The 17,472-nt window shown below is 41.2% G+C and overlaps 2 protein-coding genes across 2 annotated transcripts; one reads left to right on the forward strand and one right to left on the reverse strand.

The window, feature by feature from the left end:
- The first annotated feature begins 1,442 nt into the window (after positions 1-1,442).
- Positions 1,443-1,940, forward strand: UCN3 (urocortin 3). Its single transcript, XM_037066015.1, has one exon. It carries the CDS (start codon positions 1,443-1,445, stop codon positions 1,938-1,940), a length of 498 nt encoding a protein of 165 aa, XP_036921910.1.
- A 4,385-nt stretch (positions 1,941-6,325) lies between these two features.
- TUBAL3 (tubulin alpha like 3) lies at positions 6,326-15,913 on the reverse strand. Its single transcript, XM_037065888.1, has 4 exons — positions 15,829-15,913; positions 12,261-12,504; positions 9,460-9,608; positions 6,326-8,104 (listed from the first exon to the last, which is right to left on the reverse strand). The coding sequence occupies exons 1-4, from the start codon at positions 15,829-15,831 to the stop codon at positions 7,160-7,162; spliced, it is 1,341 nt and encodes a 446-aa protein (XP_036921783.1). The 5' UTR covers positions 15,832-15,913; the 3' UTR covers positions 6,326-7,159.
- Between the last annotated feature and the right edge of the window lie 1,559 nt (positions 15,914-17,472).

A 17,472-nucleotide genomic window follows, 5' to 3' on the forward strand; every position in this document is an offset into this window, starting at 1 on the left:
TACAGGATATTCCCCACTGCCTGCAGGAGCAGTAGGATGCTTGCAATTATCACTCATCATGCGCCACTGTCTTTCAACCTCTGACATCTCCTTTGCTTTTCTCAGCACACCTGTGAGACAGATGTGGTGAGGGAAGTTTGAAACCAAGATCCTCTGCCCTCAAAGCCTGGAGGTTTTTCTCCCTTGCTACACAGGGGACATTGGAAGATACCTGCAATGACTAGCTGCTACCTGTGAAGGGGAGGGACCATATAGATAGCTGTTTGTTGTCTCCACTTGATGCCCAAGTTCTGAGAAATCCTGTTTGCAATTTTCTCCTCAAACATAGCAATCTAGCAAACACACACACACACACACACACACTTCTGAGAATAGATTAAATAATATGGCAGTTATACAGATTCTGCAGTACCAGTTATCTACAACCTGCTGAGGTTTTAGATAACCTCAGCTTTCCCCTGGCTGATCCTCCCTCTTTGGAGGAAGAGCCTTTCATGAATAAACCCTCACTTCACAGTTAGGGAGTGAACTGCTTCTATAGACACAAGTCTATAGAAGGAAAACAGTTCACCCCTGGGCTCACTACCATAACTTTTGAAATGTTTAAAGCTCCTCTAGGTTTGCAGACACATTTTCTAAAATGTTTTTACGTTCTTCATTCTTTTAATTCAACTTCTTACCAGTGTTTGCAGACAAGCACAGGGTAAAGGGGAAATAACTTTGTCTTGCTCCCTACCTCACCCCACTTGAAAATGGAGCTGGAAGGGGGAAAAGCTATGGAATCAGAAGCACTGCCTTCTGGCTTCACCGCTCTGAAGGCTTTTCCTCCAGCTACCCTCTTCCTCACAGGCACTCTGGATTTCAAACCAGTCCAAGTTTCTAGGACTGGACTCTGTCACAGCTCTCAGAAGTAAGTGTGTATCTGTAAATCCCCCAGAGAAGGTACTGCGGTAGCAACCCTAAACAATAACTGAGTTTCATGTATACAAGTGAGAAAAATATAGACATAGAGCTTTACCCCTTAAATCTAACTAGATAGGGCTCAATGTTTTCATAGCAGGTAGCAGGGAAATGTAAACCTCTGTGGTGTTTCACTAGAGGTGATGGCAAAGGAACCAAGAAAATGGAAGAGGAGAAACTTGTTTAGGAATTAGACTTCAGTGGGGAGCAAAAGGTGGCTTTTCTGTGTGGAGAGTTTCTTTTCCTTAACCCTTTGCCATCCTGCAACCCTAAACAAAGGTAAATGGGGAGGTGGGGAACCTGCAGCTCAGTCCCCTGAGAATTGTCTGCATTTCTACCAAATTTCCAGATGATGCTGCTGGTCTGGAGAACTGTTGTAGTAGAGCATTAACAAGGCTGCACGGGATTTTAACCCCTGTCCCTCTGAGCCTTGAGCCCTCTCATACCCCTCCCCACTTCCCTCATTTCTACCACAGGGAGAGATGCTTCTGCCAGCCCACTTCCTGATGCTGCTGATGCTGCTCATAGGGGCCCCTGGAATGGGTTTATCCCATGAGTTCTCCAAAGCCCAGTCCATCTTCTGCTGCATCAACACAGCCCTGTCTGAGGCCAAGAAGGGCCAACTGGAGGATACATCCCTGCTGAGCAAGAGAGGCTTCCCCTACCTGCCCAGCCAGGACCCATCCTCAGGAGAGGACGAGGGGAGGGAAGAGGAAAAAAACAAGAAAAAAAGGACCTTCTCTGGCCCTGGGGGTGGTGGTGGAGCTGGAAGGCCCCCATACAAGTACCTGTCCCAAGCGCAGCTCAGGGGGAGGATGTACCAGGACAAGGCCAAGGGTGACCAGCGTACCAAGCTCACTCTGTCCCTTGATGTCCCCACTAACATCATGAACATCCTCTTCAACATGGCCAAGGCCAAGAACTTGAGAGCCAAGGCAGCTGCCAATGCCCATCTGATGGCACAGATTGGACGGAAGTAAAATCGAGGCCAGCAGGAGGGTGGCCCATCAAGGACAAGGACGGAGGTCGGGGTGGTGGGGAGGACACTCAACTAGTATGTATCGTGTGGATGATACAGTTTTATAGGCTGCCTTGCTGCTCAACCCCCCTGATCCTTTCCTGCCTCCAGCCCAACCCCTTCCTCTATACAATACACAGATGTGCAGTGTTGTCCCACCTTCATGACTTGAAGCCATTGAGGTCCCTCCCTATGTTCTGTGTCTTTCTTCTCCTTCTCCACACTTCTCCTTGAGGGTCCCATGGCTGAGAAGAGGACAGTGGTTCTCCTCTCCACACACCAACCTCAGCCAAGACTGGAAGACGAGGAGACACACTGATTACCATCCCACCACTGAATCCCTTCCCTACTCTCTTGCTTCCATTAAAACCAGTGGCTTCTTGAACCCCTCACTTGTTTCAGTTCTTCTCCTATCAGCCAGCTGGCTCTAAAACTCTCTCAGAAAGGAAGACAAATGAGGGAGAACACAAAATTAGTTAATTCCCCATCCCTCCCAGGATGTGAATGGTTCTTGGAGGCCTTGGGGAGAGTAAAGAAGAGCTTGTGAAAGATCAAACAGGCAGGACTCTTGTCAGCTGTCATTCAATCTAGAGCCATCTTCATGGCCCTGGTCCCACCCAAGAGGCACAGCCAGGGGTCTGAGGCCAGAATGGCACCTGAGCTAGACAGGAGAGGGAGCTTTCAGTTATCCCTCTTGGGAAGCCCCACATGCTCCATGGCCTCCTAGGACATAGGGCCACAAAGCATTTAATTGGTGCTCCCTGAACCCACAGTAACTGCCCAGCACGGTGCTCGGCACCTGGGAGGTACTGGTGTGTGAAGCAAGACCTCTGCTCTCCATGAGTCAACATCTAAGCAAGTAGACAAAACCAAAATGAAAGAAAAGCAAATACCTCATGAAATACATAAGTTATGGACTATAAAACAGTAGCAATTAGTATAAAGAATATATGAGAAATTCAGAGATGAGAGAATTTAATGAGTTAAAGTCCACTAACAACAGACATCAGCAAGTACCCTGATGGCCTGATGGCCTCCTACAGCAGAGCCTGAGGGCCAGATTCCCAGAGAGGGACTGTGGTTCCACTCTCTTCAGCCTGGTGGTAAGTCATAAAAATATATAAAATGAACTTCTTCATGGTGGAATCAACAACCTACACACACACCAGCAGCTAACAGTACCATCACCAGCAGCAGCAAAGTCAAAATACAAATGAATGACAAATTTGGAAAAATATTTGCCACTCATATAAAAGATAAATGGTCTATTGATCACATACATAAAGAGCTACTAAAAATTGATCAGAAAAGAAAAATAAGCAAGGATATGAATAGGGTGTTGAGAAAATTTATCAGACAATTAAAGTTCTTAAAATAAAATAAAATGTTTCAAGTGTATAAAGGCAATATAAAATACTTAAGAATGTTTATCTAAGATTGCAAAGAGGAACAGAAATCCATGTATATTTTCTTTAAAAGTGATTCTTTAAGTTTGCTAGACTTAGCAATAACAAGATTCAGAAGCTGAACTTAAAAGTTTATGTTATGTAATAACTTGTTTTATCTTAATCTTATTAGGTTATTAATTGTTAAAAAACAATAGAAAAACCTATAAATGGTCTTTCTGTGTGTGGCAATGCACACACGCACATGCACACAAATGCCCCCCAGACCAGCAACACTCATATGAACAACTGAGCAGTATTTAAGCATTTCACCAGTGCCCTCCAGTGTCTAAAGAGAGAAACAATACATGCACATTAAAAAAAATTTTTTTACTACTTATTAAAAGTCTAATAAAAGTTCAGAGCACTGTACGGGATGTGCACATGAAAAAAGTTTCATCACTGAGTATTTACAATACAGAATAGGGCATAGTTTTGTAAGTTTATAGTTGTGTGTATGGAAAATAATACAACAATTAATAAATAACAGTACAAGCATTAACTCTGCATTTCACATACCTGCAACTGTAAACCTACCTTGTCCCTTGAATCCTAGAGTGGGAGTAAATGGATAATACAGATTGCTCTGGCAGCTCAGAGAAGCATGAGGAGGAAGAGTCCCAAGCAGCTACATGGAACAGGTAACATCTGAACTGGGTTTGCAGTAGGAATCACAGCCCATGGCCCCACAGGAAGTGAGAGACAGCAGTGAGAAGGAACAAGGCATAGGAGAGAGAGAAGAATCTATGCTGAGAAGTGGGGAGAGTCTAGTTTGGATGGAATGCATGACAGCAAGGTACAGGATGGGATTGGGAATTTAAGATGCAACTAGCGGTAACAGGCTCTGCATGTCACATGCAGGAGTTTACATTTTATGCCTAAAACAATGGAGAATCATGAAAGCCTTTTATAAGGAGCAGAATAATCCAAGCTGTGCTTCAGAACATTCAGTCACGAAGTAGTAAGTAGGATGGATCAGGAAGACAAAGTGAGAAGCAGAAAAACATTTAGATACAAGTGTGCTAGGGATTGGGAAAGGATTTGATGATTGAGCTAGGATGGTGTCAACAGGAAGAAAAAGGAAGGGATTCTGAGCCCTGGCTGGTGTGACTCATTTGGTTGGAACATTGTCTCATAAACCAAATGGTGGCAGGTTGGATTCCTGGTCAGGACACGTGCCCAGATTGCGGGTTCAATCCTTGGTGTGGCACATACAAGAAAGCAACAAATCAATGTTTCTCTCTCTCTCTCTCTCTCTCTCTCTCCCCCTCTCTCTTTCTCTCCTTCCCTTCCTCTGTCTCTAAAGGAAATTTTTTAAAATATCCTCAAGTGAATATTAAAAAAATTAAAAAGAAAAGAGAAAGCAGTCAAAATGATGGTGTTGCTTAGACTCTGCTTTACCAGAGAGATGATGACATAAATAAGACAGAACACCAAAGGAAGAGCAGGTTTCTTTGGAGGAAAATGATGTTTTTCTGGGAAGAAGTTTAGTGTAAGTGTAGGCAAAACACCTGGGAGGATAAGGTCAGTACACTAGGGAGAAATTCCAGTACAGAATTCACTCAGAAGAGAATGAAAATTATACTATCCATGTAAAGCTGATGTGGTTGTGAATAAGATAAAAACCAGAAAAGAGAATCAAGGGCATCTTCATTAGGGGAAGATGGTAGAGAAAAGGAGTCTGTGGAGATGTCTGATGAGGAGGAGAACAAAGTAGTGTCACAGCAAGCAACAAATGCTTAAAGTCAAGAAATCTGAAGGCCCAGAAAGTCATTGATTTGATAAATTAGGTATGATCTTCAAGCGGTCTTCAAGACAATAGTTTTAGTAGAATGATGGGGAGGTCACCAAATAACAAAGGCTAAAGAGTGAGCAGAAGATGAACTGCAGGCAACATGTGTATATTCCTTCGAAAAGTTTGATGGAGTGGAAAAATGTGACAGTATGTTATAAGAATAATAGAATCCAGAAAAAAGATGTTGGTTTTTTTTAATGAGGAGACCTCAACATACAAGAAGAGAAAAGAAGGCCCTGGCTGGTGTAGCTCAGTGGATTGAGCACAGGCCTGTGAAGCAAAAGGTCACCAGTTCAATTCCCAGTCAGGGCACATGCCTGGGTTGCAGGCCAGGTCCCCAATAGGGGACACATGAGAGGCAACCACACATTGATGTTTCTCTCCCACTCTTTCTCCTTCCCTTCTCCTCTCTCTAAAAAAAAATAAATAAAATATTTTGAGAAGAAAAGAAGTCAATGGAGAAAGGGAGAGAGAACACACAGGGACGTTGAAGAACAAGGTCTTCTAGAAGAGTTAGGGGGAGAAGGTGCACAAATCATAAGTGGCCTTGGAAAGAAGAGGTCTTTCCTCTGGGATAGTAGAGGATATGTGAAGATTCAAAACTATTTTAGTAGTTTTGAATAATCCAAGCTGTGCTTCAGAACATGCAGTCATGAAGTAGTAAGTAGGATGGATCAGGAAGACAAAGTGAGAAGCAGAAAAACATTTAGATACAAGTGTGCTAGAGATTGGGAAAGGATTTGATGATTGAGCTACCGAGAAGGTAGAGAGAAAGAGAGGGATAAACATCAGTGTGTGAGAGAATTGGCTGCCTCTCACATGCCCCCAACAGGTGACTTGTCCCACAACCCAGGCATGTGCCCTGACCAGGAATAGAACCAGTAACCTTTTNGCTGTGCTTCAGAACATGCAGTCATGAAGTAGTAAGTAAGATGGATCAGGAAGACAAAGTGAGAAGCAGAAAAACATTTAGATACAAGTGTGCTAGAGATTGGGAAAGGATTTGATGATTGAGCTACTGAGAAGGTAGAGGGAAAGAGAGGGATAAACATCAGTGTGTGAGAGAATTGGCTGCCTCTCACATGCCCCCAACAGGTGACTTGTCCCACAACCCAGGCATGTGCCCTGACCAGGAATAGAACCAGTGACCTTTTACTTCACAGGCCAGCATTCAACCCTCTGAGCCCCACCAACCAGGGCCATTAAGTATTTTTTTTAACTTCAAATCCTCATATCACCCCACCTCCAGTCCCCAGGGTTTCTTATTTAGCAAGTGCATAGTGAAGCTTAAGAATCTACCTTTTTTTTCTAAACTTCTGAAATCACTTTGATATAGAGTTCTGTGGGCCACAATTTGAGAACACCTCATCAAGGAAGGAAAGCTGAAAGAGATCACTTTCACTTACAGGACCTATAGGACCCAGAGATTCAAATTTGTGAAAGATCCAAAAATGTCTTTGTTTGTTTGTACAAAAAGCAAACTGAGACCTTAAGGCCCTCATCTGGAAGCGAAAAAAAAAAAATCATACTGAAAATGTTCATTATTTAATCAATGTACAAAGTATAGACCTGGAGGAAATAACATTAATAATCAAAACTGTGCTGTGCTCCACCTCAGGTATAGTACAGGGTTTCACAGTGTCATGGTTGAAAAAGCAAATAATATAGCCAGGTTTCCATTCAAAGAACAAGAAAAAGTCATATGTAACTCAGAAAGGACTCTGAAGCTTAGAAGATTCACAGGTAGCAATGCTGAATTATACTGACAAGAAAAGATGTGTTCATTGTTAATATTGGCTGATTTAACTTAGTGTGGAACTTATGTTCTTGCTTGATTTGATTTCTTTCCTCTTCTAATCAAGGGAACTCTACCCACTAACTGTATAATGTCTTAAAAAGTAAACATGGCATTCTACATTCATTTTTACCATCACATATGCATTAGGAACTTTGCCCCACCTCTTCATAATCCTTCTCTAGAGCAGCCAGATCTTCCCTGGCCTGTAAAAACTCCTCTTCTTCCATGCCTTCTTTCATGTACCAATGTAGAAATGCCCTCTTGGCATACATTAGGTCAAACTTGTGATTCAGGTGGGCCCAGGCCTCTACAACTGCTGTGGTGTTGCTCAGCATGCAGACAGCCTGCTGGACCTTGGCCATTTCCCCCCCTGGCAGCACTGTGGGTGGTTGATTGTTGATGCCCACCTTGAAACCTGTTGGACACCAATCTACAAACTGAATTGAGTTTCTTGACTTCATGGCTGCAATTGCTGCATTCACATCCTTAGGAACCACATCCCCTCTGTAGAGTAGGCAGCAGGCCATGTACTTCCCTAGTTGAGGATCACACTTGACCAGTTGGTTGGAGAATTCAAAGCAAGCAGTGGTGATATCTGACACAGAAAAGTCCTTGTGGTATGCATTGTCAGCAGAAATGATGGGGGCAAAGGCTGTCATGGGGAAATGTATCCTTGGATAAGGTACCAGGTTGGTCTGGAATTCATTTAAGTCCACGTTCAAGGACCCCTCAAACCGGAGGGAAGCAGTAATGGAAGATACTGCCTGACTTATCAACCTATTAATGATGGTGTAAGAGGGGCGTTCAACACCAAGTTTATGATGGCATATGTCATAGAGGGCCTCATTGTCCACCATGAAGGTACAGTCTGAGTGCTCTAATGTGAAATGGGTGGTGAGGATGGAGTTATAAGGTTCTACTACAGCAGTGGAGATCCTGGGGGCTGGGTAGACAGAGAACTCCAATTTCGTTTTCCTGCCATATTGTACCGAGAGCTGCTCCATTAAGAGCGATGTAAATCCTGATCCAGTGCCTCCACCAAAGCTTCGGAAAATCAAAAATCCCTGCAGTCCACTGCACTGCTCTGCCTGGGAAAGGAAACAAGATGTCAGAACTCAGCCAAATAAACCAGGAAGCAGTGGTTCCCAAAATAAACCAAAACTTTCATGAAGGACTGATTTACTATTATCAACTGCACAACAAACATATTTATTTTGAAACATACTTGAGTCATTACTTCTGAGGTGGCAAAGCACTGTAGAGATTTACTGTAAAGTATAAATATTCAACTGTCTTTTGTTGCCCTCCATAATTATATCTGCCCTCCATAATTAGATCAAAAGTATACGATCTAAAGCAAGGTCTCTATCAATAACAATGAAAATGACTAGCAAAACATTGAAGCAATATAGTTTTCCCCTACAGTAAATGTCAGGCCTAAATTTGTATACCCAGTCAGTTTACTGGGCTAGTGTAAAGGTATTGTATTACCTAGCAATTATGGCAAATGCCAAAACATGTGCTCGACGAGCGGTTTTCCAGACATACGTCCTTAAAGAATTAGCTGTCAGTAAATAGAGTAACTAATTTTCAGGTAGGATATGCCTCCTGTTAACTTTACAAATAGTGGTTGCTATTGAAAAATTACAAGTTTTAGGGTGCTTTGGAACTCTCCGATAACAAGATAAACTGCAAGTGAGCAGAAGCGAAGGACAGATGAGGACTAGTGATTTAAAAAAGGAAAATTCTGCTGTTTGCAAACATGGGGAGACCTTGTGGGCATCGTGCTAAGTGAGATGAGTCAGAAGAGAAAGACAAACATTGTATCATCGCACTCATGTATGGAACCCAAACAAGCCAAACTCGTAGAAATGGAGAGCAGAATAGTGGTTGCTGAGCATTGGGGTGGGTGGGGGAGGGGAATGGGGAGATTTGGGTTGAAGTGTACAAACTTTTAGAAGATAAAGCCAAGATCCAGGCCTCCAGTGTTCAGCATGGTGACCATAGTTAAAAATATTGTATTGTCTACTTAAAAGTTGCTGGGAGAGTAGATCTTAAATGTCTTCACCAGAAAATTTTTAAAAAGGTAATTATGTCAGGGGATAGAAGTATTAACTAATCCTATTGTGGTACACCTTAAATTTACATGTTATATGTCAATTACATCTCAATAAAGCAGGGAGAAAATAAAATATTTCCTTAATAAATCTTTTTTAAAAGATAGAAAATGGGGCTACACAGAAGCTGTGGAGCCTGGCTTTTCCTACATAACACAGTGTGAACAAAGCCTGCATCAGGACACTTTCCAGCTCTGAGCATGGAAGCAGGCTCCGAGGTGATTATGTGGGTAGTAGAACTGCTGGTGGTGCTTAGGTGTCCGGCAGAATCCCAGGCACTCAGGCACACTTCCCCCAACCCAGCTGAGAAGAAGAGAGCCACTTGCCAGCTTTCGGATTCTCTCTAGCACAAGGTCGATGATCTCTGACCCCAGAGAATAGTGGCCTCGGGCATAGTTATTTGCAGCATCCTCCTTCCCATTAATGAGATGCTCTGGGTGGAAGAGTGAGCGGTACTTGCCTGTCCGAATCCCATCTGCAGAGGGAAAAGCAGGTCAGCCACTCCACTCCATCAACCGCTAGCCCTCTGCTAATTCTCACACAGCCCTGGACCAGGATTCCTCCCCTCCCCCAATGTTGTGGTAAAGCAATGGGTTTAAACTGCTGACTTGGCCTTCCTTAGTCTAGGAAAAGGTATAACTAGTATGCTACAAATTGAAAGTATGCTTTTCCATCATATACCCTGTATTCATTTTTTTAGAGCTGCTGCAACAAATTACATCAAACCAGGTGGCTTAGGACAAGCGAAATTTATACAGGTGGCCAGCAGCCTAAAAGCAAGATGTTGGCAGTGTTGATTTGTTCCAGAGGCTCTGAGGGAGAATCTGCTTTGCACCTGTCTACAAGCTCCGATGACTACGGCAGTGCCTAGGGTTCCTTGGTGGGCAGCTGCATCACGCCAGTCTCTGCCTCCATCCTGCATGCTGTTTCCCCTGGGTGTTCACTCTTCTTATAAGGATACAGATCACTGGACTTTGGGCACCCTAATCCAGTATGACATCATCTTATTTCTAAATGAAGTCATATTCTGGGGTTCTGAGTGGACGTAGATTTTTAGGAGACGCCCTTCAACCCACCACACATCCTGTGGCACTTTGATATTTTAAGACAAGTGTTTCTTAATCCACAAAGAGCCAACAGTTTGTTGGAAAAGTATGAAAGAGGATACCAATGTAAATTATTACTAATATCCTTTAAAGATGCTTTAACAAAGAAGGTGTGGCATGTGCAAATGCCCACACAACTCAAATACAGTTAACATAAATGCATGTGGCAGGTACATTGGGGGTAAGATGTTGGCAGTATCCAATACAACCCAGTGCAATCCTTGCCTGGTTTCATTGCCTTTTAAAACCCTGGGCAGCATAAGAAACACAGTATGCCAGAGGCCCATGTCCTACTCCCCTACCTTAGAATTACCCAAATGGTATAACTCCTGAAGAATTATGCAGTAGTGTTTGAAGGTTAAGCAGGCTTTTGGAATGTTGTTCTGGTTACAGTGTGCTGCTGCACTGCATTGTAGTAAAGAGCATGTGTTCAAGAAGTAATATCCTACATTCATATCTTGCCTTCCACACTTAGCTATAGAGCAAATACTTATGTCTCTAGCCTCAATTATTTTACCTCACAAATAAGGGTAATAACAAGACCTACGCCACTGAGCTATTATGAGGCTTAAATGAGATCATAGGGCATGATGTATGGCTCATTAAACAAGACTCATAAATAATAATGATAAATTTGGCTTCATGGCATGCATTTATGCAGATTCATTTTAATTATATACATCTTTGGCCTTAGCTCCAGACATCCATAGTTAGTCATAGAAACTCACTGCCTTCAAAGAAATGCACTAATTTTCTAAGAGCAAGATAAGGTTCTCTAGAGTCACCTTGCTCTTCTGTATATGATATGACCATGAATTTTGTACACCCTCAAATGTTTCAATTTACTAAAAATGAGTTTAAATGACTTTTAACTAACATACACATACCCCCCAAGATACTACCAAAGTTGGGTTTTTTAAAGCTATATTTATAAACAAGAGATAAGTGGGAATATAATTCTCAGTGGGCTCTTTGTTTCTCACCAGAAAATCTAAGTCTGAGTTCAATGAAAGGGAGGAATTGATGGAATTTATAGAAGCCAGCTTCTTCATGACAATGTCCAGTTGAGATCTTAAGGGTGGTGAGTTCCATAAATTCTCTCAATGAAATCCACTCTCTCAGAAATCAGCAGCACCACTCTATCCACCCAACTTCCTAAACTTTTCCATGTTGATCAATGAATTAATTACCTGGCCCAGCATCCTCAGGGACTTCTATGGTTTCCAAACACAATTATTTGACTGTTCCATGGGTTCCTTAGCCCTAATGCCATTCAGTTCCACTCCACTTGAGTCAGCATCACTCACAACTGTAAACCCTAAAACCTTAAACTTGCAAAATTCTTTCTCTGACCATACTTCCTTTCTCCCCCTACCTGAGCCCATGACCCACCCCCAACTATCTTTTCAGTCTCCTGTCCCATCACCATCTTGTTCACACTGAAAGGTCCAGCCACACTGAACTCTCGTTGAACTTGCACGCTCCTCCATGCCTCTGTGAATTTGCAGATGCTATTTCCTCAGGAGGACACCTTGGATGACTTCCTCTGTACCCCACAGAAATTTCTATTATTATCAGGTCATAGCATAAGAAATTGAGATTTTTTAGTAAAAAATGGTCATTTGTTGGCAGTTTTATATGGCTTAACTTAATACGTTTATTAGTGTTGTATTAACTATTTTACACTTTCTCCCTCACTCAATTCTGCTGCTTTCTGTTCAAAGAGAATGGTTTTATGAGAAGGCAAACCTAGAATCACAGAAGTTCAACCCTGAATAACTCAATTATCTAAGGCAAGTTCTATAACCTTCCTAAGATGTAGTTTCCTCATCTATAAATTGGAGATGACAACAATGTTTCCTAACAGAGTTGTTGAAAGATCACTTGAGCCTCCCTAGCCAACATGACATAATCCTATTTATATAGACTGTATAATTTAACAATCCCACCCACTGATCATTGATTTGTTTGTTTTGATTGTGGCCCTGGTAAAGTACACTAAAACATAAACCTTATCTTACCTATAACACTTGGCTCTAGGTCCATGAAGAGTGCTCTGGGCACGTGCTTCCCAGCTCTTGTCTCACAAAAGAAGGTATCGAAAGAGGTATCTTTATGCTCTGTTTTAGCAACTCCCAGCTGATCCTTTTTACTGTTGAGAAGAAAGCCATCCGGATGGATTCCATGTTCCAGGCAATAGAGTTCCCAGCAAGCATCCCCAATCTGGACACCAGCTTGGCCCACGTGAATGGAAAGGCACTCCCTCTGAAATAAGCCAGAATGAGTTAGAACCCAGCAGGCCTCTCTAGGTCTCATGAGCCACATCACTCTGCACTTCTTCTTATAGCTGACAGAGACCAGCTAGTTTATGCCAACAGGAGAAATTTATTATGAGGCAAATTGGAAGTATCTCATGCAAATCAAAAACCAGGATACAGGTAAGTTTTAGGAACAACTGAACAAAGGAGTTGGATTCCTTTAAGAAGTTTCTTTCAATAACATAAATTAGGTATCTGTTGTGTAATTGCTTAAGAGTTAATCAAGAAAAATACATATATACGCACACACACAAAATCAAGCTGTCTTACCCAGAAGAAATGTAGCTCGTTATCAGAAAGAATAAAACCAATATCAATGTATAGACTTGACACATATTAAAACCCATAACAGATAAATTAATGATGTTATCTTTTCACATCTTGAGAATAGCAAGCAACACTTGCTATTCATATGGGCTTTAACTAAGTAAGGATGTTCTAAGCTTAAAAGTAGTGAAAAATTTACCAAGGAAATAAGCACTAGATTTAACAACCCAGATATACATAAGATAATTTTTATACACACTGATTTTTTAAAAGGCCTGGAGATATCTACTACATAAATAGGTAAATGTATTGACAAACAAATATAAAAGAAATAACCTAAAAATGTACAATGACATTCACAATATTGTAATTTATAAGAGTGAAAAACAAGGGCCAATCTACTGAATCGTGCACCTATTATTGACCATTTAAAGGAAGGTCCATCAATACAATGGCATGGTATTCAAGCCTCAAATATTTACCAAAAAAAGTATGACATAGAAAATGTTTATGATAAAATATTAAGTAATAATTATATGTTGTACAAGTTATATAGTGTATGATGTCAAATACATTTTAAAATATAGAAAGAGTGTTTTTAAAATATATCAAAACATAATTATAGTTATATCTGGATAGTAAGTGATTTTTTTCTTGTTTCAAACTTTACTGTTTTCCTTCACCATCATCAGCCTCTACTCTCCTAACCCACTTTTAAATCACTATTCACATTTTTTGAAGTCAAACAACCTTTTTATTTATTGAGTAGACAATATCTACTCATCTAAAAAGATAAAAAGAAAGAATCCTAAAAATTGAAAGTGACAGCAACTGATTTTAATATAGTTGAGTTTTCACTGTAGGTGGTCATGGGACAAGTCTAAGCAGGGAGGGGTCTTACAGGCTATGAGGCTGCTTTTTCATCATAAGGAGCCCATCAGGCTGTCTGCTTAATAAGCTGCTGGGCAACCCTGCCTTGGTACTCTCCCAAGGTCTGACATTCAACTAAAAAAAAACTCCTGGTCAGAGGGAGGGAGGAAGCCCTGGCTGGGCACACCCCTGCCATCAGACTTGGACTCTATCCTCACTCAGCACATTGTACTTTGCCTCCTTGATTTATAAGTCACAACACAGCCCTCTTTGCTTTATGAGAAATTCAAGCTCACTAATTGAATACTTCCCCCTCATTTCTTCTCTGTACAACTACCAGTCTCTCCTGACAAAGGCTGTTAACTTGATTTAGAAAGCACTTCCCTTAGTATCAACCAATATTCCAAACTCTCGGGCACATAAAGATCAAAACAGCACATTCCACCATAAAGAGCCTCCTCACACCCCTACGTTTAAAGTCCTGTTGGACTTTAAAATGATCTCAGTACAACAGCTGCTATAATCAGATCAAGTCTCATCTAAATCCCTAAATTTAGGTAAAAATTTAAAAGTAGGGAAGGGGAATTCATTGTTTCCACAACATGAAAACTACTTACGTGTAGATTTCTCTCATAGCATCCTTCCTCAACTGTTGACCACCCCAGTCCACATCGGATGCACACATGGCATTTGCTCAGAATAATCACACACAAAAATCACCAACATAAAAAAAAAACCAGTTGCTGCCCTGGCCAGTGTGGCTCATTTGGTTGGGGCATCGTCCCATAACCAAAAGACTGTGAGTTCAATTCCTGGTCAGGGCACATACCTAGGTGTGCGGGTTTGGTCCCCGGTCAGGGTGTGAGTGGTCCCCCGTCTGGGCACTGTCAGCAGCTACCCAATCGATGCTTCTCTCTTGCATCAACGTTTCTCTCTTTCCCTTCCTCTCTCTAAAATGCAATAAAAAATTGTCCTCAGATAAGGATAAATTTTTTTTTTCTTTTTTAAATTGCTGCTCCGTGGCCTGTTACCCAAATGGTTCAGACATAGGAGTGGCACTGTCTTTTTGAAACTCAGCAGGAACATTTGGCCCAACAAGGACCAACCTCGCCCTCATCGATTAGAGAAGCAGCTGAGTCCATAACATAACTGTGTCCCAGAGTACAAAATGCTGTTATGTTTACTTTATTCCTCTCTTAGCTTTTTCCTCCTTCCCAATCTGTTAAAAGGTTAAACTATAAAATAACAAAAGATTATAAAATGCCCACTGAATATCAGTATTGTATATCAGAGCATATTAATATATGGTTATAAGAAATAATACAGAAGATCTCCTGTACCTCTTACACATTTTCCCCAATGGAAATATCTTGCAAGATTATAGTAAATATCATACCCAGAATACCGAGTTAATACAGTCAAGACACATTCCCATTACCATGAGGATCCCTCATGTAGGAAGACATCATTTTTAAGAGCAAAACAATTTAAACACCCTTAAAATGTTAGACAGAGAGTCCAGTGGGGTGAGAAGATCAAGGATGAAAAAGCAGTTTGAAAGGTTACTTTCACTTCAAAATTAAAAATTCTGAGAAACTAAAATTACTGTGATTGAAACATAGAGATTAAAGGGAAAGTGGATCTTAAAAGGTGGTCCCCAAAAGCTAAAGTCAAGAGAGAACAAAGAAGATATTCATGCACTTTACCTGCCACACACTTACGAGATCAGCAGTGGTAACCTGGGTCTGAAGTCCCCAGAAACTCTAAAATCACACTTGAAGGTGAAGTAATTGATTTCTACAGAAAAATCAGCACATCACATCTAAAACCAATGCAAAAACTAAAGGAAGCCGTGGTTCATGCTTCAGCATTTGGGTTAAAGGCAATGAACACCTGCATATTAACTGTGCTTTTGCTAAAAGCAGCAAAAACAAAGCTGAATAAAGAAGAGCTTATTTAAATCTGCTTCAAATATGGATATTAAAAGAAGCATGGTTCTTTAAAAATTTCTTTTCTCATATCAAGAATTTATTAAGAATTGATTGGTAAGGAAGAGGGCTAAATATGCTGAGTAAAATTTGCTACAACACCAAAGCAACACTGTCAACAAGGTACAAGCACAGTAGTCACTTACCATGCTGAGCTGAAGGTGCTCCCTGGTAATGAGTGACAGAGTATGCCCAGGTGAGCCTTATCACAGTGCAGGAAGTGACTCCACCTGAGGGCCAAGCTGCTGACTTCACTTAAAGCAGCACAACCTCTTTTCAGTTTTTCCACTGCTGACTCGCAAATTAGCTGTGGTGGCCTGAACACCCTGAGATAAAGCTGTGACAAACTGAGATTTGCACAGAAATCAGAAGAAAATGAGAAAAATCTCTTTTGTAATGTAATTTTAAGTGCATTATTTTTTAGTAACACTGTCCTTGAAAAACTAAGTCTTCAAAGAAAAAAGTTTCCTCAAGTAGTAATAATTGGAATTTCAAGTCTGGAGAAGTGTTCTGATGTGATAGTCTTATATCAACTTGGCTAGTCTATAGTGCTCAGTGATTCAATCAAACACTAATCTAGGTAACTGCTATGAAGGCATTTGGTACTTGTGGTTAACACTGACAACCACTTTACCCTAAGTAAATATTTCCCTTCATAATGTGGGAGGGCCTTGCCTAGTCAGTTGCAAGATATTAAAAGCAAAAGAGCATGTGTTGCAACCGATCAAGGCCGGGCAGATCCACTCTTGCCTCCAGGAGACAGAAGAAAATGCACGGAGCTGTGGGGATGCTTGACATACCTTTATTCACAGGTGGGCAAGTCACACTCACTAAAGGTGTATGTCTAACTATTAAAAAGCCCCTACCTGTTTAAGTACTAGAGGGGAACAAAGACAGAAAACTGACAAAATATTACACAACATAACATAGTTCTACAATGCGAGCCCTCTTCATGTTATGGGAATAGTTTATCAGACCCAGTCTCAAAGCTATGAGAACACTGGTTATCAGGCCCTTCCAAGGCTATGGGAACATTGCTTCCCTTAGTTACCCAGCACCTGGGCAATGAAGCCAGACAACCTCCACTTACCCTACAGAGCAGCTTTAGCTTCAGCTCCTATGCAAATTGCCAGTCTCACCCAACAATTTCAGACTTCTTAGCACCCACCATCACAGAAACGATTAGCTGAAATAAATCTCCATACATAAATACACTATTCCATTAACTCATACATATATAAATCTCCACATACATACATACATACATACATACACACAAATAAAGAATCCTTAAAAGAAAAAAAGTACGGTCCTGGCTGGTATGGCTCAGTTGGTTTGGGCATCATGCTGCAAAGTGAAAGATTGCCAGTTCAATTTGCCATCAGGGCAGATGCCAAGGTTACAGGTTTGGTCCCTGGTCAGGACATGTTTAAGATACAGCAGATTAATGTATCTCTGTCACATGGATGTTTCTTTTCCTCTCTTTCTTCCTCCCTTCCCCTCTCCCTCTCTCTAAAAAAAAAGTATGTGTGTGTATATATTGCAAGTGTAAATGTGTGGTGTCTTATTTCACTTAGCATAATGCTCTCCAGTTCCATCCATGCTGTCTCAAATGTTAGGAGCTCTTTCTTTCTTTCTGCTGCATAGTATATCATTGTGTAAATGTACCACAGTTTTTGATCCATTCATTTACTCATGGGCACTTAGGTTGCTTCCAGCACTTGGCTATTGTAAATTGTGCTGCTATGAACATTGGGGTGCATAGGTTCTTTTGGACTGGTATTTCAGGG

This window comes from Sturnira hondurensis, unplaced genomic scaffold (assembly GCF_014824575.4).
Source record: "Sturnira hondurensis isolate 20B ecotype Veracruz unplaced genomic scaffold, ASM1482457v3 Scaffold0016284, whole genome shotgun sequence".
NCBI classification, from domain to species: Eukaryota; Metazoa; Chordata; class Mammalia; order Chiroptera; family Phyllostomidae; genus Sturnira; species Sturnira hondurensis.

Bases quoted from the DNA above. Each gene is read 5' to 3' on its own strand.
- TUBAL3 (XM_037065888.1), bottom strand. The intron at 9,609-12,260 runs GTAAGATAAGGT...TTCCCTCTGCAG, and splicing joins CCTAGAGCCAAGTGTTATAG to ATGGGATTCGGACAGGCAAG. The intron at 8,105-9,459 runs GCAAGTGGCTCT...TTCCTTTCCCAG, and splicing joins TAGAGAGAATCCGAAAGCTG to GCAGAGCAGTGCAGTGGACT.
- UCN3 (XM_037066015.1), top strand. From the start codon at position 1,443: ATGCTTCTGCCAGCCCACTTCCTGATGCTGCTGATGCTGCTCATAGGG.